The 25,229-nt window shown below is 47.0% G+C and overlaps 1 protein-coding gene across 23 annotated transcripts in view; it reads right to left on the bottom strand.

Annotated features, from left to right (window-relative positions):
• Positions 1-6,277: 6,277 nt before the first annotated feature.
• Positions 6,278-25,229, bottom strand: part of Ccdc136 (coiled-coil domain containing 136) — a 28,545-nt gene continuing 9,593 nt past the window's right edge. For 2 of the 23 annotated variants that reach the window (XM_048337935.1, XM_048337942.1), the window contains 7 exons: positions 24,229-24,340; positions 23,301-23,469; positions 21,882-22,022; positions 21,423-21,575; positions 21,011-21,181; positions 20,337-20,516; positions 6,278-6,498 (listed from right to left, as the gene is read on the bottom strand). In XM_048337935.1, the coding sequence (XP_048193892.1) occupies positions 6,388-6,498; positions 20,337-20,516; positions 21,011-21,181; positions 21,423-21,575; positions 21,882-22,022; positions 23,301-23,469; positions 24,229-24,340 (1,037 nt within the window). In that variant the 3' untranslated portion in view covers positions 6,278-6,387. Of the gene's footprint in view, positions 6,499-11,274; positions 11,383-13,178; positions 13,497-14,001; positions 14,284-15,287; positions 15,510-15,908; positions 16,410-18,070; positions 18,293-18,756; positions 18,952-20,336; positions 20,517-21,010; positions 21,182-21,422; positions 21,576-21,881; positions 22,023-23,300; positions 23,470-24,228; positions 24,341-25,229 lie in introns of those variants that run through there. The other 21 variants (XM_048337922.1, XM_048337923.1, XM_048337924.1 and 18 more) reach the window with 21 other exon arrangements.

The following is a 25,229-nucleotide window of genomic DNA, read 5'->3' as shown; positions in this document are numbered from 1 at the left end:
CCCCTTCGCCGCGCCCGCGGCCCTGGGGTCCACGTCAGAGCGCCGGCCTCCCAGGAATGCCGCCCGGCCTGCGGGTGGGGGCCCCCGCCGAGCCCCACGGCCCCGCCTCCGCCCGCCCCTCCCCCACGCGGCCCGCGCCAGCCCAGCAGCCGATTGGGGGGGGTGGGGGCTACTGTCCCCACGGCCGGTATGTTCCCTCCCTCCCCCCCCCCAACATCCTAAAACTAAGTCCCACCCGTCAGGGATGAAATACGCTTCTTCCACAGTTCACTGGGGTTGAAAGTGGGGAAACTGAGGCCAGTGATTAGGGCCAAACACACTGATCTGGTGTTGACAGAATTTTCTAGACAAGTTGGCCAGGCTGTTGACAGGGCCTGGGAGTCCTCCTGGCTCCTGGCCCAGCCTAGTCCACCTGTGGCCAGAGAAGGGAAGTGTGTGTGTGTGTGTGTGTGTGTGTGTGTGTGTGTGTGTGTGTGTGTGTGCTTGTGTTGAGATGGCCTGAGAGGAAGCTGGGAATTAGGGAGGCCAATTAGGGAGAAGGCTGGGGTTCAGGGCTCCCCTTATCCTTCCATTTTTCTGATAGAAAGCCTCATTTGAAGCCTAAACTCAAGGTCACATGGGGAAAGACCAAGGTTCCTGACTCAGTGTCCCTGTCACCATCCTATTTGGCCTCATTGTCTCAGAATGAAGCTGAGTTCAGGAAAAGGGTACCCAGTGAGTCACCCTGTATGTACACTCTCCCCAGTTTGACTCAACTGAGGTGATGAGGAAAAGGATACCGGGGAGCCCCCTGGGCAGTATGCCCATCTGGGCCACAGGGCAGATTCTCCTAGGGAAAGACCAGTAAGCCAGACACCAGGGAGAGCCCTGGTGGAGCAGCCAAGGAAAAAACGTGACTGGGGCAGGTGGGCAGGGCCAGGGGCAGTGGGCAGGGAGAGCTTGGGAACCAGGCAGGATGCCTAGGCAGGACTGGGCTCAGGGCAAGCCCAGAACAGGTAGAGGGCTGGAGAATGGTGTTAGCAGAGAAGCTGAGGCACACAAAGAAGCTGGCCTGGGATAGTTGGTAACTTGGTAGTAGTATGAGTGTATCCCATACCTACACACACACACACACACACACACACACACACACACACACCCGCCGCCATGCTTCCCCTACTCTTCTACACTCCGTACGTCATGCCTGAGCCTAAGAAAGTTCTCAAATCCAGGTAGTCCTTGACTCAGGATATGTGATTATTGATGTTTGGGAAGGTTCTTGTGACTTTATAGATGATTCATTCTACCTTATTCCTTTCCTCCTTCCAGGGCTGGTGAAAAGGAGTAGGTATTTTTGGGGGGCTCTCTCCAAAAAGGCAGAAGGAAGGTAGTGCCCATTTTGCACTAAGAGGTTTAGGGGTTCCTTGGGAGTAGTGCTTATGATGACAAGGATCCAGGAAATCTTTTCTTTCCCTTCACACTTAATGAGATTGCCTGCCTGGTCCTTAGATAAGGAAGGAGAAGAATAGAAAAAGGACCTGCTGTACATGGCTGGAGGGGGAGGGGTTGTCTGGGGCCCTGATAGTGACAGGCGAGGTATAAATAGCTCGGTCCTTGCGGCTCATGTTCTGTGCTCAGGAATTCCACTCTCCTATTGGCAACCCTCTCTCTCTGTCTCCAGAATTGTCATTCTCCCCAAGCCACCTTTATTTCATGGCCAAAACCACCCAGCAGGCACCAGTGTTGGATGCCCAGCTTGGATCTCACAAGGGAACACTGTGTGTGTGTGTGTGTATACGTGTGTGTGTGTGTGTGTGTGTGTGTGTGTAAAGGCAGACTTCTGAGCCAACCAGAGGTGTAGGAGCTCAGGGCTTCAGTGTTGTTTCTGAAGTTCTGATGAAGAAACTGAGACACAGATTTGGAAAAGGATGGATACCTCTCTGAACTGTTGGGTCAAGCAGGAAGAAGGCAGTAGCTGAAAATCCCTTAGTAAACTCCAATACTCATAGTCCTCTCTAGTGGGCATTGTCAGAGGCCTCCAGTCAGCCACGGGCCTGGTAAGGTGGAAGCATTCAGAGGAAAGTGAGCTAGCAGAGAAAAACCTTGCAAGGAGAGCCTCCCTTGCTGCCCCTCCTCAATTCATTTTCTCACTACAAGAGAGGCCAGTGGGCAGTACCCAGGGACTGAATGGTCAGTTGGCAGAGCAGGGTGCAGAATGCAAAGGATGGTTCCCGTCACCCTCTTTGTCCGAAACTTGAGCCTGTTGCTCTCCAGGATAAATCGGGGCCTGACTCAGGCCTCAGCAGCCAGTCACAGTCAGCCTACCCAGGCGCAGGCTGGTGACTCAGCCCTCAATATAGCCCATGAGCCCAGGTCCTAGGCCTGGCCATGCGGGCAGAACAGACCGTGCGCAATGCTGTCCCGGAGGCTGCCAAATGGGGCCCCCTCCCTGAGGAGAGCTAATGTGTTCCTCCTCAAGGGAGGCAGGGGCACCCAGGGGCTTACAGGGGGTTTCATCAGCTGAGTATGTGTGGCAACCCTGGCTGAGGCCCCAGGCCATTTTTAGCCCCCTGACTCACCACCTGTCGACCTATCTCAGGAGACCAGGTTGCCTAAATCTTCACCTGGCCTGCCTGTCCCATCAAGAGGGAGTGTTTGTCAGTCTCCTATATTGGCCATACTTGGGATGAGCAAAATCTGTTTGAGCAAACCCAGAGGACCATGTGTGTGATTTTTTTTGGGGGGTGGGGTGGGGTATTGGCCCTGGGGCTTGAACTCAGGACCTGAATGCTGCCCCTGAGATTTTGTGCTCAAGGTTAGTACTCTACCAGTTGAGTCACAACTCCACTTCTGACTTTTTGGTAGGTAATTGGAGATGGTAGTCTCATGGGCTTTATTGTGTGGGCTGGCTTTGAACTGTGATCTTCAGGTCTCAGCCTTCTGAGTAGCTAGGATTACAGGTGTAAGCTACTGGTGCCTGGCCTGAGACTATTGGTTTTTGGAAGCAGGAACATTCCCACCGTCCCCTGTGATGATTCCAGGTCAGCCAGGTTCATGGCAGGTGCATCGATAGATTGTTCCTCTGGCCTGGATATCAGGAAAGGTGATGGAAGGGAAGACCCACAGGTTGCATTTCTCTTCATTTCTGACCATGTAACCTTGGGTAGGCTATGGAACTCTTTTGAGCCTCCATTTTCTCACCTGCAAATTAGAGGTAGGAATACGCTCAAAAGGATTTAATTTTTTTTTATTATTATGGTGCTGTAGAGAGGGGTCACCATTTCATAAGTCAAGTATTGAGTGCATTTCTTTCTGGACAGTTACCTCACCTCTTCCTTTGCCTTCCCCCAGTTTCTTCCTCCTGTCCCTGCCTACAAGTTGCTTAGTTCATTTTTTCATGCAGTGTTTATTGAGTATCATGCCTATATTTGTTCATCCTCCCTCTCTCCATTTCTGTGACCCAGTTCTCTCCCTCCAAAATAGCAAAAGAACAAACAAAACAAGTGAAAAAGCAAAAACACCACCACCACCAAGAGCCCATGTTTCCACTTCTGCCCCTGAGATGATACATCTAAAGGAGAGTCTCACTTTATGCCCAGGTGAGGCAGGACTTTGATCCTCCAATTTGCATTTTTCTGTGTAGCTGGGGAAATGTGTACACCATTGTGCTTAGCCATTGGTTAAGATGAAGTCTCTCCAGCTTTTGGCTTGGGCTGGCCTCAAACTGTTATTCTTCCAATCTGTACTTCTCAGGTAGGTGGGATTAGAGGCTTGAGCCACCATACCTGGCCAAAGGGATTTTAAAAAGTGTGTGAAGAAATAACATGAAAGAAGACTAGCATGGTGTGTAGCTTCTAATGGAGAATTAGAAAACTTAGTTTGCTTTCTTTGCTGGACTCTGTGAGAACAAGTAAATACTAAGGAATGAGCCCTCAGCTCTGTGTCCATAGCCTGGCACTCCATATTGTTCCCTTGCCTGCTCCCTGCTTCCTAACACTCAGCTTGCCAGAATCAGAAGTAGCAGTTTAGTGATCTTTAGATGCTTCCAATAGCATCTGGTCCTTAGCAGGATTGGCAGGTGGTGGGGTAGGCAGAGAGGCCAAACCTTCAGGGAGAGGGTAGAAAGAAGGCAGCAGGAAGCTGGGAGAAGCCAGGCACCTCTTGCTTGCAATTCTAGCTACGTGGGAGGCTATCAGGAGAACTGTGGTTCAAAGCCAGCCTGGGCATAAAAGTTCATGAGATCCCCTTCTCAAACAAATAGCGTGGCACAGTGGCACATTCCAGTCATCCTAGCAATGCTAAAATAGGCAGATCACAGTCCAGGTGCTTTGCCTGAGAAGAAAGTGAGATCTTACTTCAAAAGCCATCACCAAAAAGGATTGCTTTATAGCTCAGTGGTAGAGTACCTGCCTATCAAATTTGAAGGCCTGAGTTCAAATTCTAGTACTACCAGAAAAAAGAAAAGAAAAAAAAGGTGGAGGTTCCTGAAGGTGTTTGAGGTCCTTGGTTTTTGCTTTTCACACTCTGGGGCGTATGCCTTCCTAGGGCTTCTAAATACATCCCATGTAGACCTGAAAGTCAGTATCTAGTCCCTGCCTTTTAAAGCTAGCTCAAGTGAATGGAACACTTAGCAAAAAGAGATCTCTTCTGCCTGCTCTGGCAACACAGAATCAAGCCCAGGACTTCAAACTGAAGAGGGAGCAGCTTGGCTCAGGTACTGTGTGCACTCATTGCTTCAGACGATGGCGTGAGCTCCATCAGGTGGACAGGATGTAGAAAAAAGGACCCAGAGGAAACCAGTGGTTATGGGGGCCATTCTGTCACCATGGCTTGGGAATGCTCTTGGTTACCACCTGGCTCACACACTGAGGAGGCTGAGGCAGGAGGGTTGTGAGTTTTAAGGTAGCACTGGCTACATAGTGAGACCAGGTCTTAAAAAACTAAACCAAAAACAAAACCCAAAATCCTCTAGGTTGCCATGTACCAGTGGCTCATGCCTGTAATCCGAGCTACTCAGGAGGCTTGAGAATAGTTCACAGCCAGCCTGGGCAGAAAAGTCCCCACGAGACTCTTCTAACCACTCAAAAACTGGAAGTAGGGCTGTGGCACAAATCGGTAGAGTGCTAGCCTTGAGCAAGAGAGGTCAGGGACAGCACCCAGGCCCTGAGTTCAAGCCCCATGACCAACAAAAAAGGGGAAAAAAAAACTCTAGATAAAAGAACAACCAATCATAAGGGCCTTGGCAGGAATGAAAAAGGGATTTTGCACAAATTATCCCGGCAGTGTTGTCCCTTCTTAGATCCTCTAGCCTGCTCTGAGCTCCAGGAGGCTGACCTTGAGGGCTTACCTCACCTGAGCACCTGCTGGGAAGCTGGCAGGTGGGCAGAAGGGGTAGGGACTGAAGAGCCTTCCACTTTCTCATGGCTCTGCTACAGATTTCTTCTCTTCTCTCTTTCCCCCTCCCACTCCAACCTAGGGAAGCATGTCACAGCTTCCCATTGTTGCTAGGGCTTGGGTTCACAGAGGTGACTTTTTTTTTTTCTGCCAATCCTGGGGCTTGAACTCAGGGCCTGGGCGCTATCCCTGAGCCTCTCCATGCTAAAAGCTAGTGTTCTACCACTTGAGCCACAGTGCTACTTCCAGCTTTTTCTGGAACTCCATAGATGGAGTTGGTCTTTTTGTATCCCCACCCATACCCTTTAGAACCCAAGTTTTTCCAATTCTACATGCAAGGGGGCATTTCTTGAAGTAGGGTTAAAAAGTCCAGATCAAGCTCTACAATTCCACTGGCAGTGCAGGGGCCCATCTCATACCTGAGGTCATATGTAGAGCGAAAGAAATCATACTTTTTTTTTTTTTTGTCCACTGTGGGGCTTGATGTTAGGATGTGGGCATTGTTCCTGAGCTTTTTGCTCAAGGCTCTACACCACTTTGAGCCACAGGTTCACTTCCGGTTTTCTGGTGGTTAATTGGAGATAAGAGTCTCAAGGACTTTTCCTGCCTGGTCTGGCTTTGAACCACGAGCCTCAGATCGCAGCCTCCTGAGTAGCTAGGATTACAGGTGCAAGCCACTGATGCCGGGCTCATAGGCTATTTATGTGAGAGACTTGGTTGAAGGGAAACTGCTCTGTTCTGGTCATAAGGAAGCATTTAGTAAATAAAAAGCCATGACATCTTAGGTAGTTAGGTTGACAATTTAATTACAAGGAACCCAGGTTCTTACATAAGCCAGAAAGTGGGAGTCATCAGCAGCTCCTGTAAGCCTTTCCAGCCCAAGTGACTGAGGCAAGGAGGTGGAGACGCAGGGGACCCATGGGTGGGGTGGGAGCTCTGGCACAGTGTATCCTGCTCAAAGGTGAAGGTAGCGGCTGCTGGGGATATGCCCTCAGGGCTGGTCCAGGTCTGCCATTACTCCATGAGGCAGAATTCTGTCTCCTGCGGTCGCATGTTGGGTAACACATACAGAGCCACAGCTGCAATAGCCAAGAATACCATAGGCTTCCACATCCCAAACATGTTCTGTGGGGACCAAAGGAAAATAGTGAGTGCCCAGCCTTCTCAACTCTTCCCTAAGCCAGACATCACCTGCCTGCTAGTACTGCACCAAGACAGCTCAGGATATCATGGCTTAGCGTCTCTCACTCCCTGGGTAACCAATGGAGACGTTGTGGCCCCTTGGTCCAGGCACTACTAGATACTGGACACATCACCTTCGGTTATCCCTGAATTTAAGTCTCCATTTCTTCCCACCAAATGAGACTACACCCTACATATAACAGCCAGTTTTCATTGATTTTTCACGCAATGCCTGAGAAAAGTGAGAAAATCCAGGCCCTTTGGGGAAAGCAGCAGCACCTCGTGAGCTTTGTGGGGAGTGGGGGGAATTGACTCAGAATCAAGAGGAAGGAAAAGGAGACCGAGACTGAAGGGGAGAAAGAACATTGCAAAGTACAGGTGAACCGAAGGTGCCTGGACAGCCGGACCTTTGCACAGAATGATGTTATTTGAAGGAAATGCAAGGCAACTTGTTACCAGCCCTGGGAGGCAAATGTCAGCCATTATACACTCTTCCCACATCTCCTGGTTCAAAGACTCACTTACTGATGCATGTTTTAATGTGCAGAGGCTTCTAGACACTGCTGGCTCCTGGCAAACCCTGCTGATTCATGGTCAGAAATAACATCTCAGAAGTTATCCAAAAAGTGCCCATTAGGAATCTTAGATAAGAAAATACATATTTGAGAAAACGGTTCCTATTTTTGCTACTCTTTGTACTCTAGTGCTTGAAAGATGGAATTTGGATTTTGAGCCATGAGTTCTGGTATAAGGTAAAAGAAGGACAGCTGTTGGTAAAAGTGGATGGAGCCCATTAAAGCTAAAAAGGTATTTGCTCAGAGAATAATTGATTTAAAAAGATGATGTTAAGTGAACTACAAAGGGCAAATAAAAAGTCTCCTGAGGTTGTAGAAATAGTTACTAAGAAGAACAGAACATATGAAAGGGAGAGAAAAATAATGTTGGAAATGGATATATAGAATGGATAGTCAATGTAAATAAACTAAGCAGGGCGAGGTGGTGCCTATCTGCAATGCCAGCACCTGGGAGGAAGAGGCAGGAGGACTCTGAGGTCAAGGCTAGCCTGGGTTGTACAAAACAAGATTGCCAAATAAGCCAAAAGGCAAATAAAAAAAATAAGCCAGGTGTGGTGGTTCATGCCTATAGTCTTCGCTACCTAGGAAGCTGAGATCAGGAAGATCAAAGTTCAAAGTCGATCTAGGCAACGTGTTCAAGACTCCCATCTCAACCAAGAGCTGGCTATGGTGGTGAGTACCTGCTAGCCCAGCTACAGTGGGAAGCATAAATAAGCTGATCACATTCCAGGCTGGCTCAGGTAAAAAGCAAGACTATGTCTCAAAAGTAACTAAAGCAAAAAGGGCTAGCAGTGTGGTCCAAGTGGTAGAGCACCTGCCTAGTTAGTGCAAAGCCTGGAGTTCAAACCCCAGTACTACCACCAAGTAAAGAAGAAAACAACTGAGAAAGGACCTAGAAAAAATGTTTACATGCTCAGATATTTGTTTCCTAATGAATATTGCTAAAAACTCAGTCTGTTCTTAAAGGAAGAGCTGAATTCCATAACTGTGAATTGGTAAATTACATCAGGTAGGAGCAAGGTTCTGGACTGGATGTATAAAGGTATAGTTTGGGTCCCAAAGGGCTTCTAGAAATCAGAAGTTTTTGGACTGTATTACCAAAATGAGAAGGAAACTACATTTGGGGACTTCATCAAGGTGTTTGATGAGATCCTCCTGGAAATCCTGGCAGATAACACTGGGAAGTAGAAGCAGAGCAACAGAACAGTCAGCTACGGGAATGTTTGTTAGGTGGCCAGTGAGCTGAAAGGAGAACCCTGCAGGGTGACACCCTTTAGGCTGGGTCCTCACTTGTAACGTGGATGAAGGCATGGGAGGTGGATTTGTCTTCCGGGAGCTGGTGAAGATTCTGAAAGCTCAGCGCCAACATTCAAAACAACAAACTTCACAGGTTAGAACTGTGGACTCTAGTCTAATAGGAGCATTGACAGGTTCTGCCTCTGAACCCAAACAATGCAATGCTAATAGATATCAGGGAAGACACACTAACATCTGCAATGTTCAAGAGGGTTTTCATAAGTAAGATATAAGGTAAATTAATGGTATTGCAAAAAGAGCTAAACTAGTGAGAAAGGAAGATTCATGAACAGAAGTATGGTGTCTTTCCGCTTACCAAGGGCCAATCAAGGAAATGTTCTCGGAATGAGGAGAGAGAATATAGAGAAGAACGATTTCTTTTTCCTCCCTTTCCATCCTTCTCTCTGTTCCTTTCTTCCTTCGGCAAGGTTGTCCTATATAACTCAGGCTGGCCTAGAACTCTTGATCCTCCTGTCCCTTCCCTTCTGAGTGCTAGGATTACAAGTGTGCATCACACTTGGCCAGGATTCAAATTTATATACTGTTAATATTAAGTCCTCCTAATTTTGACTCCTCTCTTAGCCTTAGTTTTATCATGTATAAAATGACAACAGTAAGAGCTTCCTCATAAGGTTGCTACAAAGATTTAAATTAGTTAACATATGGCAAGTGATTACAGCAATGCCAGGCACATAGTATGCATTATGGAAGTATATGATCTATTTATTATTTTGTTATATTTTATAATCTATAAGTGTTTTACATACATTAACTCATCTGATCCTTACAAAAAACTAAAAGGAAGTCAGACCTTAACTATTCTTTGTTTACATTTTGCTCCTTGAGAGGGAGCAAAGCCCCTAAGAGGAAAGAGATAACCAAAGCATTGTGTCAGGCATACTTTCATTTGACTATGGACAGGAGCTGAACACGGGTTTGGACAGAGCTCTGGGAATAACAGGGCCCCTAAGAGGACCCTTAGCAGTTCCTTCTTACACTCTGATTGGACCTGGCAAAAGGCTGTGATGGAGTGCTTTGAATCTTATCCCCTCAGGACTCAAGAATTCTGGAAGCATAGAAGGAAAGAACAGATACAAGGAGAGACCTCTGTCACTAAAGCAGCTGACTATCAATGAAGTAATAACTGGAATGCCTAAAAGAAAGAAGACTGAAGGAGGGGGAGAAGTGAGGAGGGGAAAAAAAGGTAGAAGAGAAAATGGTGAGATGCCACCAACACATATTTCAGCTGCCAGTCTGAACCTCTGCATTAAGCTAACCATACTTGATTTGTTAAGAACACAAGAGGGGAGGGGAGGGAGAGCATAAGGGAGAAGTTCCAAAATAATAGAGAACAGCTTATGGGTTCTAAAAGGCATGAGACAATCTGACTCCTGAATTGGGCATCCTGTGAGCAGACCAAATTCATATGAACTGATTCAATGAAGAGGTGCCCAGAATGCAGAAGACTTGATTTCCTGAAAACACCCATATCTCTAGCTAGTAAAATGGTCTTACCAGTATGATATTCTTTCCAGAAATCTGGAATCTGGCCCCCAAAAGGGGATACACTGAGAACTATACATTATATTTGGTCTAAGTTTTCTGGAGACCAGATTCAGAGAACTTTTTAGGTTCAGAAAGAACATTATGTGTCATGGATTCAGCTTTAGTTTTCTATCATCCAAGTGTTTCTGGGAGCCCAGCACAAGTGGCCTCTAATCCTAGTTGCTCAGGAGGCTGAGGTCTGAGGATTTTACTGAGCAGACAACTCCACAACACTCTATCCCCAAATAACCAGCAAAAAAACCAAAAAACTTGCATTGGAGGTGTTGCTCAAGAGATAGAGCACTATCCACGAGTGGGAGAAAAACAAAACAAAACAAACAAGTGGCAACATGAGGCCCTGAGTTCAAGCTCCATTACACACACACACACACACACACACACACACACACACACTCACACACACACATTCTTGGGAGGATCAGAATGATCATGAACTTTCAGACTTCCTCTCCTGCCCACCAAGACATGGAGTGATTTCTTATTTTGCCATTTGCCATTCTGGGTAGAAGTAAAAGCGTGACTCAGGTTAAACACAACCAAAGATAGTCCAGTCCTGCCTTGCAAACAAACACCAGCTCATCAGAAGGAATTAATCTGTGCCATCTGTGGTGGCTCAAGCTAACTACTGGGAATTGGAGATCAGAGGATCATGGCTCAAGGTCAGCCCACAAAAAGTTCATGAGACTCCATTTCAACCAACGCCTGGGTACAGTGGAGCCTGACCATTATCCCAGTTATGGGGAAAGCAAGCACAATGGCGGGCCACAATAATATACTACTGTCACTCTCAGCAACAAAGGAGAATACAAGTAGGAGGACCACAACCCAGGCCAGTTCAGGCATAAGCAAGATTTTATCTTTAAAATAACTAACACACGCACAAAAAAGGGTGGTGGCATCACTCAATTATCTTTAGAGCACCTTTCTAGCAAGTCAGTTGTGAGGCTCTGAGTTCACTCCCCAGAAACACACACACACACACACACACACACACACACACACACACACACACACACACACACACACAGTAGTCAGCAGCAACAGAGATGAGTTTCTCCAAGTTTCTCCAAGTCAAGGAAACAAACTCATACCTGTGGTAAGCATTCCAGTTTTCTGTGTATAATGTATGTCATAATGACATTCTTAAGAAGTTACAGGCTTTGCAGCAGACCAAGAAAAAAAACCAGAGCTGAAACTTAGACCTGAGCATCACCTATTGTACAATGGCCAAAGCAAGAAGCAAGCAGCTGGGTAGGGAAGAAGAGAGAAAGCAATACCAGTACCTGTGTTAGGATGATGTCTCAGCCCACCAGCACCAGAGCAGAGCTGATATGACCACCAGGCCTACGAGAGGCAAGGAGAAGATGGGGGGATTGGGGACAGGGGATGGCTACAACACATCAAATGAGAGAGAAGCACAAGAGACCAGGAGATGTGACGTGGTATGAAGAAACAAACACAATCCAACAGGTAATGAAGATGAGAACAAAGGGAAAGGGGAGAAGAATCAAGAGGTTAAAACCCATGTAAGCAGTAGCATGTCTTCTCTGCTTCCTGGGCCTTGAGCAGAGGAGCACGTCCCACTGGCAGCCTGCAAAAGTTGCAAAACTGAATGGGTTAAGCAGCCAGCTAGGTCCAAATCAGGCAGCAAGGCCAGTTTTGTCTTGTCATATACTTCTCCTATCTTGTCAAGCACTAGTTAGTTGTATCTAGTCTTTTCTTGAGGGTCACACACTCTAAAAAGGTGATGTTTCAAAGGATAATACAGTAGACTTCCTTAGAGGAGCAGAGTGGACACTTTTCCTACAGCCAGTCTTCAGCCAGGCCACCTGGCTATCCTGCTTTCCATCAAGTTTCTTGAATTTTGAGCTCCAGTTCCTACAGTCCTTTAGGAGACTGCTGCTTTAGCGGTGAAACAAAAATGCACTAAAACAAGGTAACAGTAGAGAAGAGCTAGTTACCTGCAACAACTTTCTGGAGAGATATGGAACCTGCAAGTTGAACTGCCTGAAAAAGATGCAGGAGCCTCTGGGGCAAAATCATGTGCAGATACAAGCAATGGATTCTACTCTGAAGTACAAAGATCAGACTGGGCTTTAGAAATGTCTCCAAGGTCAAGAAATCTATGAGGCTCTGAGCCAGCTTGTGGTGGGATAGGATGTGTTCAAAGAAATATAACCCTGGGGAAAGGCTACAGTTGCTCCTATGGTTTACATCCTAAGCAACAATCCTGCCATGAGATTAACAGGGAACTGTAGACTGAATCCTTGGCTTGCACAGCAGGCTGAACTGCTGGAAAATTCCAGATATCCTTGGAGTTGACAGGATATTCTTATCCCAAGAGACTTCATTTTCCTTTCCTGTGTTTAAAGGGACAGAAAGGATGTGTGATGTAAACTGAGGACTTTTTCCAGGAAGTTCTTAAAACTCAAGAGCACCTGAAGCAGGAATACAGCTGGTGCATACCAATAGAGATGCACTGCTTGTTAAAGGAAAAAAAAATACACCTGTGCCATTGGCAAATTGCCTCCGCCATCCGGGCATATACACTTAAATACCTCCATTCCAATCTCACAGCTAAAGAGTTGGGGTGGTGGCTAGCATCGACTGGCCAATGCTCCTGCTGAACAGACCAAAATTTTGACCATCATTTTTGATCACCACCAGACCCCACCCTCACATCTTGCACTATGTGGAACCCAGTGATTGATGCAAGCCTACAATGGAGAGATCATTCCCCCTCCCCACACTAACTGCATAGACAAAGACAGACTCTAACAGGGCACCATGGGCAGACTTGCCCTGACAGAAATGCCCAGAAGGCCCCATCCTGTCAAGGTCTTTCCGCAGTGCCAATGAGAGGAGTAAGGGAACACGCTCAACATGAAAGGTAACAAGGCCTACTATGCAAATGAAGACACGGGATTCCAAAGACACCACTTTGGCTCCCAGAAAAGGTGGTCATTGTGAGACAATCCCATAGCTAATTGGCCAAAGGCTGCCATTTTCCTTGGAGACATTGCTCTCTTGTCTCCTCCATTCCCACTTTCCCCCGAGTGACACCAGACCTTACAGTTACTGTCCTCTTCTCTCTAGAGGCCCACCCTTGGTAGGGCCACCCATGAATACTGGGGAACCTGAGTCCAAGGCTCATTCCCCTTGATTTAGCCTTTTGGCTGTGGTTACCTTTTTGCTGTCAGAAATATTAAGAGGGTTGCTATCCTCGGCTGTTTCAGACGAGTCATCATCTTCATCTTCATCTTCATCCTCCTCCTCCTCGTCCTCGTCCTCCTCCTCCTCATCTTCCTTATTCCCTGGTTCTTTGTACTTTTCAAATTCATCTGTTGACTTAATCTCTCCAGCAGGTAGGTCGTAACCTGTCTCCTTCATGGCGTGCAATCGTTTCTTTTTTTTTCCTTCTTTCGTCTCTTCTTTCTTTTTCTCACAGTCTAGCTCTTCTAATTGCGTCTGGCTGGCCTTGTAGTACAGTAAAACCTCCAGACTCTGTGGGGGTGGAGGTAGGGTAGGATGGGGGCTGCTGTTAAGAATCTTACTCTCATGACAATGCTGTAGTATTTCCAGAAAACTTTACTTGCATCGTGTCACAGTGCCAGGGGCAGCACTATAGTCAGAAACTGCAAGCTAGTCGCCCCAGCATAATGTGGAAGGTAGTCACATCTAGGCTCTTTGGGCCAACATATCTCTTTTTCCATTTAGTCATTCCAATCAACTACCATACCTCAGATTCTTGGGATCTGCACTTTAACTAGGGGATTCCTATCATACCCAATCCTCTTTCACTTACAAGTATACAAACTTGGAACAAATTCCATTCTCCCTATACAGTTGCTCTCTCCATCCTACTAAAATGGAACTCCCACAGACACTTAAGGATCCCAGAAGCCTTCCTACAAGTACCTCACCTGGCAGAAATGAGAATGGAGATGCTTCTTCTTCCCAGGGCTTCCTCCACCCTTTGGCCTAACTGGCTGCTAAGGCTGCAACTCACCTTTTGTTTATCAAAGCCGTCTTCAGAATTTTCTGCACACTGGTTAACTGCCTTTTTCTTTTTAACCCCATTGGCATTCTTGTTCATATTCTTATTGCCATTCTTTGCCCTGGTATCTTTGCCACAGGAGGGCCTCCTCTCTTTGAGTTGACGGATCTCTTCCTGGCAGCACTGCAGTTGCCCCTCCAGCTGCTCCTGCACTGCCAGAAGCCGCCCCTGCTCATCCATGCTAGCCTGGTACTGCAGCTGCAGCTCCCGAAGCTTCGTCTGCAGCTCTTTGATCTGTTGGTAGTGGGGGGTCAATTACCCAGAGCTGGTCCCACCCAGCCAGCAAAGGCCCTACGTGGGGGGGATCCATGATTCAGGATTCTCCCTGCTAAAGCCCACAGGGAAATGTACAACATGCTTTTACAAGTAGCTTTTCCCTGACTTGAGGTGCCTAAAGATTTATACCTAATATGATTTTAAAAATGATGATTTACATTATGGTTATTAAAATTTTTGTTGCCAGTCCTGGGACTTGAACTCAGGGCCTGAGCACTGTCCCTGAGCTTCTCTATGCTCAAGACTAACACTCTGGCACTTGAGCCACAGTGCCACTTCCAGCTTTTTCTGTTTATGTGGTACTGAGGAATTAAAGCCAGGGCTTTATGCATGCTAGGCAAGCGCTCTACCACTAAGCCACATTCCTAGCCCACATTATGGTTTTTAAACCAAGACCTATCTGAGCCTCAGGCATTTCTTATATATTATATGGAATAAATATAATTATATAATCTGTCTTACATAATAAATGTGATTTATTATATAATTCCTTATTTAATTCTTTTATCAGGAGCTCTTACTTTACCCATTTTGTTTTCCCTCTAATAGGTAAGTTTACTTAAGGAACTCTGTTCACAAACTTGCCAGTATTCTGGGCTCCTACACCTCTGGAAACAGACATGCTTACAATCTAGCTGGAAAGACAGGAAAGCTGTACTCATAATGGGAAAGTGGCTCGAAGGAAGTACTCTAGGACACAAGGCAAGAGAAAGCATACAAGTGAGGGGAAGGGAAGAACAGAAGAGTGCCAAGAAAGGTGTGTGGATGAGGAGCCCATCATGCCATGGCAGGCCCTAGAGAAGTGTCTTTTGGCCTGAGCAATGTCCACCACAGAGATGCCTGTCCTCCTGGGGTTCCGGTTCCCTGTTCCGCCCTTCTCTCTGTAGTCTCTTGGAAAGGACCATCACCTCCTGTGTCTTTAGGGACTCCTAGGAGAAACCCTGCTGCCTGACAAATGTTACCTCATTCTTGTCGTTGTGGGGAGCTGCGGGTTTCTCGTACCCATCCAGGCATGCCTTCAATTCCCTCTCGCAGTCAATCAGCTCATCCTTCAGTTCCATCTGCGTGCACAGCAGCTTGTTCATCTGCTTTTGCAGCTGGCTGTGGTCCTCCTGGCTCACCTGGTACAGGGCCTGCACTGCCTGCAGCTTGGTCAGCACCTTGGCCACCAATTCCTCAAAGTGCTGTGGAGGGCGGGGAGCAAGGATGGCACCTCAAGAAGAATCTGGCCTCCACCCCGTGTGCCAGGCCTTTCCCTAAATACAAAACAGTGGCTACGAGGATCTGGAGCTGCCCGGGGGGAGGGGGAGCTGTCTTTCTTCCTATGAGGAGCGTGTGCACTGAGTCCATCAAGGGCCTACAGCCAGACAGGCCTCTGTCCAAGTGAGGAAATCTTTGTAGGAGAGAGGCTGAGGGGAAGGCAAGGCTGCTGTGGACAGAAGCCTTACTTACTTCCAAGAGATTCCTAGATCAGCTTGGAACCTACTTCCATCTCATTCCTTAAACCCTTCCCCTGGTGCTATTTTCCTAGAAAGGTAAGAGCCTTTGTTCCTCTGCCTGACCTGTTACCTGGTGATGATTACCTCTAAGTCTTCAGGATCAGCTGGCTCCTCTTCAGGGATGCTGTTGGCATAGTTTTTCTGAAAGGTGTCAGAACTAGTAGGACTGCTGTAACTCTTCTTAAGGTTAATGCTGCAGCTGCTGGAGCCATAACTCTTCTGATAGCCTTCGTTGGAATTGGTGGCGCTGTCATAGCTCTTGAGGAAGTTCTCATTGCTGATTTGATTGCTATCGTAACTCTTCTGATAGGTCTCATTCTCATCGGGGGTGCCGCTGTCATAACTCCTGTGTAAGTTGTCAGTGCTGCCACAGCTCTTCCTGTAGACCTCCAGGCTCTTTCTTAGGGTAGGGGACTGTACTTGAAGCAGCTGCATTTCTTCTAGACAGAGCTGCAAGTCAGCCTGCAGCCTTTTCCGCTCCTCTGAGAGCCGTCCATGTTCCAGTTGCAAAAGCTCCTGTTCCGTCTGACTCGTGTTATACAGCACCTGCAGAGCCTGCAGTTGTTCCATGAGCAACTTGGGCTGCTGGGGTGGGGGCAGGAGACAGCACCATTACTCTGAGACATTTCAGTTCTCCTAGCTGCCCCTCACCCAGGGCAGATGACTATGCACTGACCTATGTCCACGCCTACGCCTGTCTCTCCAGGCCTTTGTCCTGGATGTAGCCCATAGATGACTGGTATAGTGTTAGCTTCCTGCTCATTGGGGAAAATCTCCCCAAGGCAAATACACCATGATTTGGGGGCTCTCCTTTCTTCTGGCTTCTGCATTCTGGCATGAGCTCTCTCTCTGAAGCAGCGTGCAGTGGGTCTCAAGAACACCCTGGCTCCCACCTCTGCCCTCTGCTCAGTCAGGTGTGTCCATTTTTCTGACCTTTAGGCTCAGTCTCACCCATATACCCCTAATGCTAAAGTCATGCCAGAGCCTTGAATGTGTTACATAAATGCAGGCAGTGCTAAGAACCTATCTGTTAGGCTGTTTCCTTAGGAGAGAATGGGCCTGGATTTGTCACATAAAAAGTCTCAAAAGGTTATGTTTCGTGTGTGTGTGCGTGTGCGTGTGTGTGTGTGTGTGTAAGTGCTGGTACTGGGGCTTCAACTCAGCGGCTGGGTGCCATCTCTTAGCTTTTTCATTCAAGATTGGCACTCTACCACTTGAACTACAGCTTCACTTCAGGTTATTTGGTGGTTAATTGGAGATAAGAGTCTCACAGACTTTCCTGCCCAGGGTGGCTTCAAACTCTGAACCTCAGACCTCAGTCTCCTGAGTAGCTAGGATTACAGGCATAAGGCGTGAGACACCAATAGGTGGTTTGTCTTCATATTTGATATAAGGTCTTGCTATGTAACCCTGGTTACTCAATAATTGAACTGATCCTTCTGCCTCCCATGTACTAGGATTACAAGCATGTACTACCATTCATCACATAAAGTTCATTAGTTCTGTGTGTGTGTGTGTGTGTGTGTGTGTGTGTGTGTGTATGTGTTTTACTTGGGATTGAATACAGAGCTTTGCACTTGCTAACAAAGTGCACTACCAGTTAAGCTACTGCCCCAAAAAAGGCTATAGACTGAAAACAATTTTCAGCTGACTAGAGAAGGATACTCTGTGTGTGCGTATGCTGGTCCTGGGTCTTGAATCTGAGCACTGTCTCTGAGCTTTTGTGCTCAAGGCTAGTGATCTATCTCATTTGAGTCACAGCTCAACTTTTGGCTTTTTTCTTGGTGTTTAATTGGAGGTAAGAGGTTCATGAGCTTTCCTGCCTGGGCTGGCTTTGAACCGTGATCCTCAGATCTCAGCCTCCTAAGTAGCTAGGATTATAGGCGCGTGAGCCACTGGTGAAAAGGATAATACTGTTAAGGTTAGTTCAAACATTGAACTAATTCTGTGCATCTTGAAAATGACACATTGGTGGGATTTGTGTCTAATGGTGAAACGTAGACTTGTGGGCCATGCCAACACTATTCTATATGGTCACAGCATTTCAGCTGGCACGCTTCTGGGTGAGGCCTTCAGAAAAAGGCCACATGGTAGTCCTGGATAGTAAAGGGGGGCTTTTGACTATTTTTTTTTCCACCCTGTGTATCCTGGCTACCAGACTTTCCTAACTCGGTCTATTGCATGGGGCTCTTTCTCCGGAATGCTGCTGGGCTCAGAAGAGCCATTTCCCTTCTTGCTATGGTTACCTTATTCTCAGAATTTGAGGACTTAGAACATCTGGCATCTTCATAGTTCAACAGTTCCTGGAAATTAGAGTCTTTGACCTCTCGCAACTCTTTGTGCAGCTCTAGCTGTTCTTTTAATACACACTCTTGGTTCTGTATCAGTTTTTTTTGTTCATCCTGCATGCCTTGGTACAGTAGCTGTAGTTCACACAGGTCTTGTAACTTTTTAAGCAGATCCTGACTCTGAGTGGGGGGAAGGGAGGAAGGAAAAGGGGTGGTTAAAGGGAAAGCCTCTGTTGGGCCTCATTCCTGCTGGGCTGTCTCTATGTTGGCTTCACATGGCCTATCTGAAGACAGAGGGTCTTTCTACTGAGACCTGCTAATTGACTACCAATGATCTGTTTATGTGCACCTTTTGTTGTTTACGAAGTGCTTCCAGATGCATTTCTGCAGATAGACTAACTATCTAGATATAAAATGCATCATAGATTCCAGAATATAAAATATATTTTCAGATGCAAAGCCCTGATGAAGAAGAAAAAAAAGCCCTAATCAACCCTATGGAGCTGTGTAGTGTGGAGAGATTGGTGAGAAAGGAGGGAAGCATTCACGCCCCCATCTTTCTCATTTCCCCTGGGTCAGCTATGGCAGGGAAACTTCTCAAAGCAGCCTCCCGTGATTAGCAGCCGTGCCCTGGCAGTGGGTACCTTACGGTAGAGGCCACATTTGGGTAGTGGAAACGTGAGCCTGTGCAGCTCTTCCTGCAGCTGGCCCTGCTCCTCCTGCAGCCTCCTCTGATCCTCCAGGAGCTCGCACTGCTCCATCTGCAGATTCCCCATCTCCTTCTGGCTGGTTTTGAACTTTTCCTGCAATTCTGTCAGCCTGGTCATCAGTGCATCACACTGTGGGTAGGGAGGGGGGAGCCGTGAATGGTTACTTGCAAGGTACACTTGTGTGGGTCAGACAGAATGCCTTCTGCACCTCCCTGTCCAGTCATCTTGGACTGACCATCTGTGCAGACCAGGCCTCCATGCTAAAGGGGAACCCCAGCAGGCTGCTCTGCACCATTGATGGCTCCCTTTTGAGCATGGTTTAAGAAGGGGTGCTAGTGATACCCTCCTTTCCCTTCTCCCTGCCTTCATGTTCTTTCCCTTTCCCTTACTCTATACTTTCCTGTGGTACACCATCTTCTTACCCTGCTACTCTCTTTACCATGAGTTGTTTTTGTAGGTAACTGTGTTCTCCTTATCAATAAGGGCTTAATTTTACTCTGACTTTTCCCATTTTTGTTTTCCTGGTCATCTCTTAAAATCTTTAGAAAAGTATGAACTATTGCTAAATTTGGGCTAAGACTAAACCTCATGCTCCTCCAAACCGTATCTTCGGGTATCAAATGAGTCTCCATGTTTGTTGTTGTAGGACTAAAGACTTGCTTTCTGTCACTGTATGTCTCCTTTCCTCTAAGTCATTTCCACTGGGAGAGGAAGTGCAAGTCATGGATTCTCTGGACCCTTAGACTGAATGGGAGTGGAGGAAAGGGGAAATATAAGCCTGGGCACAGAAAGGCTTCTACCTCCTGAAGGCCTTTCTCTGGGACAAAGCCTGCTGGGTGGGTATTCTAGCAGAATGTAACCAGCTCCACTAGCACCCAAGACTCTTGTGCACTTTCCCCAATGTGCTTCAACACCTTTCCACTTTGAATCTATAATTACTCAGTGGAGTAAATGGCAATGGCTTGTATTTTATACACTATGGAGAAACAAGTGAAAAAAGCCTTATGTATCACTAACAAGATTTATTACTAGAAGGAAATGAGATAAATTACTCTTGATTTGAGGGGGGCAAAAATTCAAGCCTTGAGCATATATTCCATGTAAAAGGAGTCTAGTCCTTCCAATACTCAATCAGTATTCTAGGCACACATCACATCCCCTAAAAAGAACACTTGCAACCTACTTCAGTAAACTGGCCCCACTCTTTCTAGTCCCAAACAACAATAGTTGTGTACATGAACCTATGCATATTTTCCTCTCCACAAACGTGGATATCACCATGGTTGTAATATTAGTGTCCAAATGTATACAGACATGTAAAAATAGTCGAGTGTTCAGACTGGGATCCAGTTGTGCTAATCTGGCTTAAAGTCAAAGTCAAGACACTGGGTTAAAGTGAGCAGACATGCTCTGCCTCTATCTCCTACCCTCAGCTGAATGGCCTCACCTTTCCTTTACATCTCCTCTCTCCGGAGCAGGTACCAAGAGCACACATCACTCCGCACTACAATTACCTTCTTGGAACACTTATCCTCGGGAAGAGATTGGGTGCTCTTAAGCTGGTTCAGCTCCATCTGGCAAAGCATGAAGTCCTGCTCCAGTTGGTCATACATGTGCTTCTGCAGCTGCAGTTCCTCCTTGCTGGCGTGGTATAATCCCTTCATCTCCTGAAGCTCAAGTTGCATCCCTACATTCTGGGCAGGGAAGGTCCAGCCATCACCCTAGGTGCTCCTCTGCCTTACTTTCTGCTCTTGCAGAAAGCAGGGGATGGATTGATCCTCCCTTACTCTTTGCTTTCCAGTCCCAATTTCATCCCAGCCAGGGAGACCCAAGTTGGACCCATCCTTAACAGTCTTGCAACCCTGACTTTGTGACACTGGGTATTTTGGGGGGTGGGGGTGGAGAAGGAAAGGAGCTTCCTTTATATAAGCTGGTTTTCTGATTTAAAATATCAGAGGAAGTTGTGAGCACCCTATATCCCAGGAGATCAGTACCCCCAGCAACTGCAGAGATTGAAGTCAAGGCCTCACTACCTAGGTAGGCACTCTAGCATCGCCTTTCTGTGCCCCTCTTCGGCCCACTGATAGCAGCTCCTCCACAGAACTCCCATCAGACGCAGTCCTCTGTGCTCACCCTCACAGAAGAGCTTGCCTGGCTACAGTCTCCCTCATCTAAGCCCTCCTTTTACCTTTTCATCACTCTCGCGCAAAGAGGCTGCCATGTCCCGGAGACAATACAGCTCTGCCTCATGGGACCGCAGCTTCTCCTGCAGATGACACTGCACTTCTAGCAGCTTCTCCTTTTCATTCACGATGCATTGGTGCTGGGCCTGGAGCTTCTGGAGGCGGCACATCAACTCCTGCATGCAGGATGTCGGGTCGCGCCACTGGGTTCTGTGACCCTGCTCATCGTCCCAACTCACTCCCAGCCAGTGGCGGACTGCACGTTCACTTCTTCCTCCCATGGCTTGCCTCCCACCGGAGGGTGCTGCCTAGCTGGTGGCTGCAATTATTTTTAACTCTACTCTTATTCTCCTTCCCCCAAATCTCACACTGGTGCTCTTTGCACCTCGGTTGTCCCTTCACCTCGGGTGCTGTTACCTTCTCAGTTTGGCTCTCTGTGGCTTTGATGATTTTGAGCTGCCGGAGCTCGCACTGAAGTTGCATCTGCACCTTCAAGAGCTCATTCTGCTCATCCTGGCTAGCATCATACTTTTGCTGCAGGGTAGAGAGCCTGGACTTCAGCTCCTCGTTCTGCAGTGGGGAGGATGTGGGTAGATCGGTTATTCTCAAAAAACAGCAGGCCACTACTCCAGGCCACTTTGGTCCTTTATCAGGTGCAGATATTCTGGAAAGCATCCCTGCTTCAACGTTTTGGTTTCTTCAGTGAGGTAGACACTCAACAATGACCACCATTTCTAGATACCGTGCCATGTGGCTTCTGCAATTGGTCTCCAGTAGTGGAGCCCAGACTCACTTGTGGTACCCAAGCCTTCCCAGAAGCAGCAGCGGCACACAGGCTCTCTTGCCTTTCCCTGTGCCTCCCCCCACAGAGATTACCTGGGCCAAGCTGTGGGAAGTCTGAAACCGGAGCACCTCATTTTGGGCACACTTGAGCTCCTTCTGCAGCCGCCTCTGCTCCTCCTCGCTGGCCCGGCGATGATGCTGTAGCTCTTGTACCTCACAACACAAGTCCTTACACTGCAGGAAATAGAACAGGGAGACCAATGTATGGTAGGAGCCATGTGTACTCCAGGAACAGGCTGGGAAAATATGACACTTGGACTGAAATACAGGCATGTTCACTTAACATGGACTTGTGCTAAGAAACATGTCATTAGACCACTGAATCATTGTGCAGACATCATAGAATATTTACATGGTATATTTTACTACACACCTAGGCTGTATAACATGTGTGTGCATATACACCTATACGCATATACACATATCCTGTGTCTGTGTATATTATAGCCTATTGCTCTGTGGGCCAAGAACACGCACAAGAGTATGAGATTAAATCAAAAGAACTGTGTGTGTGTGTGTGTGTGTGTGTGTGTGTGTGTGTGTGTGTGTGTGTTCTGGTACTGAGGTTTGGTCTCAGGGTTTCATGTTCTCATTTAACGTTTTTGCTTATAGTTGGTACTCTGCTTCTTGAACCATCCCTCTAATTCAGTTTTTTGCTGGTTAATTGAACATAGTCTCACAGACTTTTCTGCCCAGGGTAATTCTGTGGGTTTTTTGTTTTGTTTTGTTTTGTTTTTGCCAGTCCTGGGTACTGTCCCTGAGCTTCTTTTGCTCAAGGCTAGCACTCTACCACTTGAGCCACAGCACCACTTCCAGCTTTTTCTGTTTATGTGGTACTGAGGACTGGAACCCAGGGCTTCATGCATGCTAGGCAAGCACTCTCCCACTAAGCCACATTCCCAGCTCTGCCCAGGGTAATTCTGAACCAAAATCCTCCAGTTTCAGCCTTCTGAGTAGCTAGGAGGTATGAGCCTAACGAGCGCCCAGCATATAGTGAACTTTTCTGTTTTTGTAAGTAGAAAGAATATACTCTAAAGTAGCAAAACAAAGTTTACTATAATAAATACAGAAATGATCATAGTCATTTATTGTCATTGTCAAGTCTTATATACTGTACATAATTGTGTGTGCCATAAATTTTTAGGACTGGCAGCACAGTAGATTTGTCTGTGCTAGACTATGACATCATTAGGTGATAATAACATCTCAGCTCCATCATAATCTCTCGGGACTACCATCTCATTCTTATGTATACATATATATGTGTACACACCCATATGCTGCCCATTTTTTACTGTAATGTCACCATGTGATATATGATTGTATTTACATCAGGGAAGCTAGCAGAACCCTGCAGTACCATCTCTTGCCATGGTGCACTGCATGCCTTCTCTGGGAGGTGGTGAAAGGGAGCCAGTAGAAAGGCCTGCCTTCCCCTTCCCCAAGGCCTACCTTATTCTGTATGTCTTGCATCTCCTCCTCGGCTCCCAGAAGCTGCTGGCGCAACATCTGCATTTCAGGATCAGGCTCCAGGAAGTCCATTTCTGAAGTCTGAGACTCTGCTGACATCATACTTCTTAGTGTTTGGGACTCCAGCCACTTCTCCGTTGCTCTTCGTGTCCTGTAACCCAGAACCCAGAGTGTGTTGACAGCTCTTCCCATAGCCTTGATGGCTTCAGTTTAAGGCCAAGATAGTAAAGGACCTCTTACTGTGATTTACTTCTTTTGGGGGGGGGCAGTCCTGGGGCTTGGGACTCAGGGCCTGAGCACTGTCCCTTCTTTTTGCAAGGCTAGGACATCATCAGCATCACTCTGGCCTTTTCTGTGTATGTGGTACTGAGGAATTGAACCCAGGGCTTCATGCATAATAGGCAAGCACTCTACCACTAAGCCACATTCCCAGCCCTGTGATTTACTTCTTAAATACACATGTTTAGATACAGATTGCTTCTCAGTCTTCCAGCTAACACCAAGTGTAGGAGATTACAGAAAGTCTGAAGCTCCTCTGCACAGGCATGTTTGGCTTTGCAATGCCCTAAGAGTGTTGGTCAAGCTGGTTTCAAAGATGGACCTAGTGTCAAGCCAGCTCCAACCTCAAGGCTCTGTGCCATTAAACTGAATCACATCTGTGTGGGAAACAAGGAATCTTTTCTGCTCTACTCTAGGGCAGAGCAAGAAATGGAAGAAAATGAAATCTTAGAATTCACTTCTAGTCCTGAGACAATTGTATGGAATGCTATGTCTGCCTCTAGCTGGTCTCTATATGCTTGGGCAACCATGGAAAGAACTGGGTTGTTCCTGAGGCTGGCCTCTGCCTCCTGGGGAACACTCAAGGCATAGCTCACATTGAGGTACCCCTCCGTGCCTCTCGTGGCTGTACCTCTCACTCTCCAGTTCAGCAAGCTGCCCGGTAAGGCTGCTGTTGCTCTCCTGCAGGGCCCGGAACTCCTCATTCAGAAAGTGGTAGCGCTCCCGCAGTTGCTGTAATTCTTCTGCAGAAGACAAGCAGAGAAGAAGACCCGCATGGATGGAGAGCACTCATGACCCAGCCCCTCATTTTCCTGCCCCAAACCTAAAATCAGAGGGCTGAAGAGGCGCTCTTTTTCTGGAGACAGAAAAAACAAATACCACATGCAGAAGCTTAGAAGACAGAGCCCTTAAAATTCCACAGTGAGATGCATCTTTGTCCCCTTTCAGGTAGCTACCCTCCCTTTCTCTTATCTTTCCAGAAGATGCACTCCATTTAGCGTATCTTCAAAGCATCAACAAAGTGGGGTCTTGAATTCTTCAGAGTTTAAATATAATTTTGGCATGTAATGTTAAAAGTTTCCACTCTACTTATTATTTACTGTTATTATTTTTGTAGTATAGGGGATTGGACCTAAGGCAAAGCCAGGCCCTAGCCCTAAAGCTTCCATTTAACTATTTGTAATTGCCTTTTTGCTATGCTTTTAATACAGACTTTGAGCAATGAGAACTGCCAGAGGTTACATGGACAGACCTTGCTCTTTAGAAACAATTGAAGATACTTGCCTGCTTTTCCTGTGTTTTGTTTTGTTTGGTGGTACTGGGCATGGAACCCAGGGCCTCTCATATGCTAGACTCCACTACAGGGACACTCCTTTAGCCCCAAGTATTCTTTCCCACTGTCTTTTACCTACTGACAGAAAAGCCCACTCTAATGACCCACCTATCATCCATAAGCATTAGGAGAGGTCCACTTGAGATGCCCACCTTGTGTCCCGAAGTACGTCACCATTATTTTCTTTTCTAATGTGCTGATACAAACACCCACATTTAAGAATCGTATCTCCTAGCCATTAATAATACTGACTGAACAATAACTTATTCTAATTACAACATAAGACCTATCTTACCTTC

The sequence above is a fragment of the Perognathus longimembris genome, chromosome 2 (assembly GCF_023159225.1).
Source record: "Perognathus longimembris pacificus isolate PPM17 chromosome 2, ASM2315922v1, whole genome shotgun sequence".
NCBI lineage: Eukaryota > Metazoa > Chordata > Mammalia > Rodentia > Heteromyidae > Perognathus > Perognathus longimembris.
The sequence above is the reverse complement of the archived record's forward strand: the minus strand, read 5'-3'. Positions and strand labels throughout refer to the sequence as shown.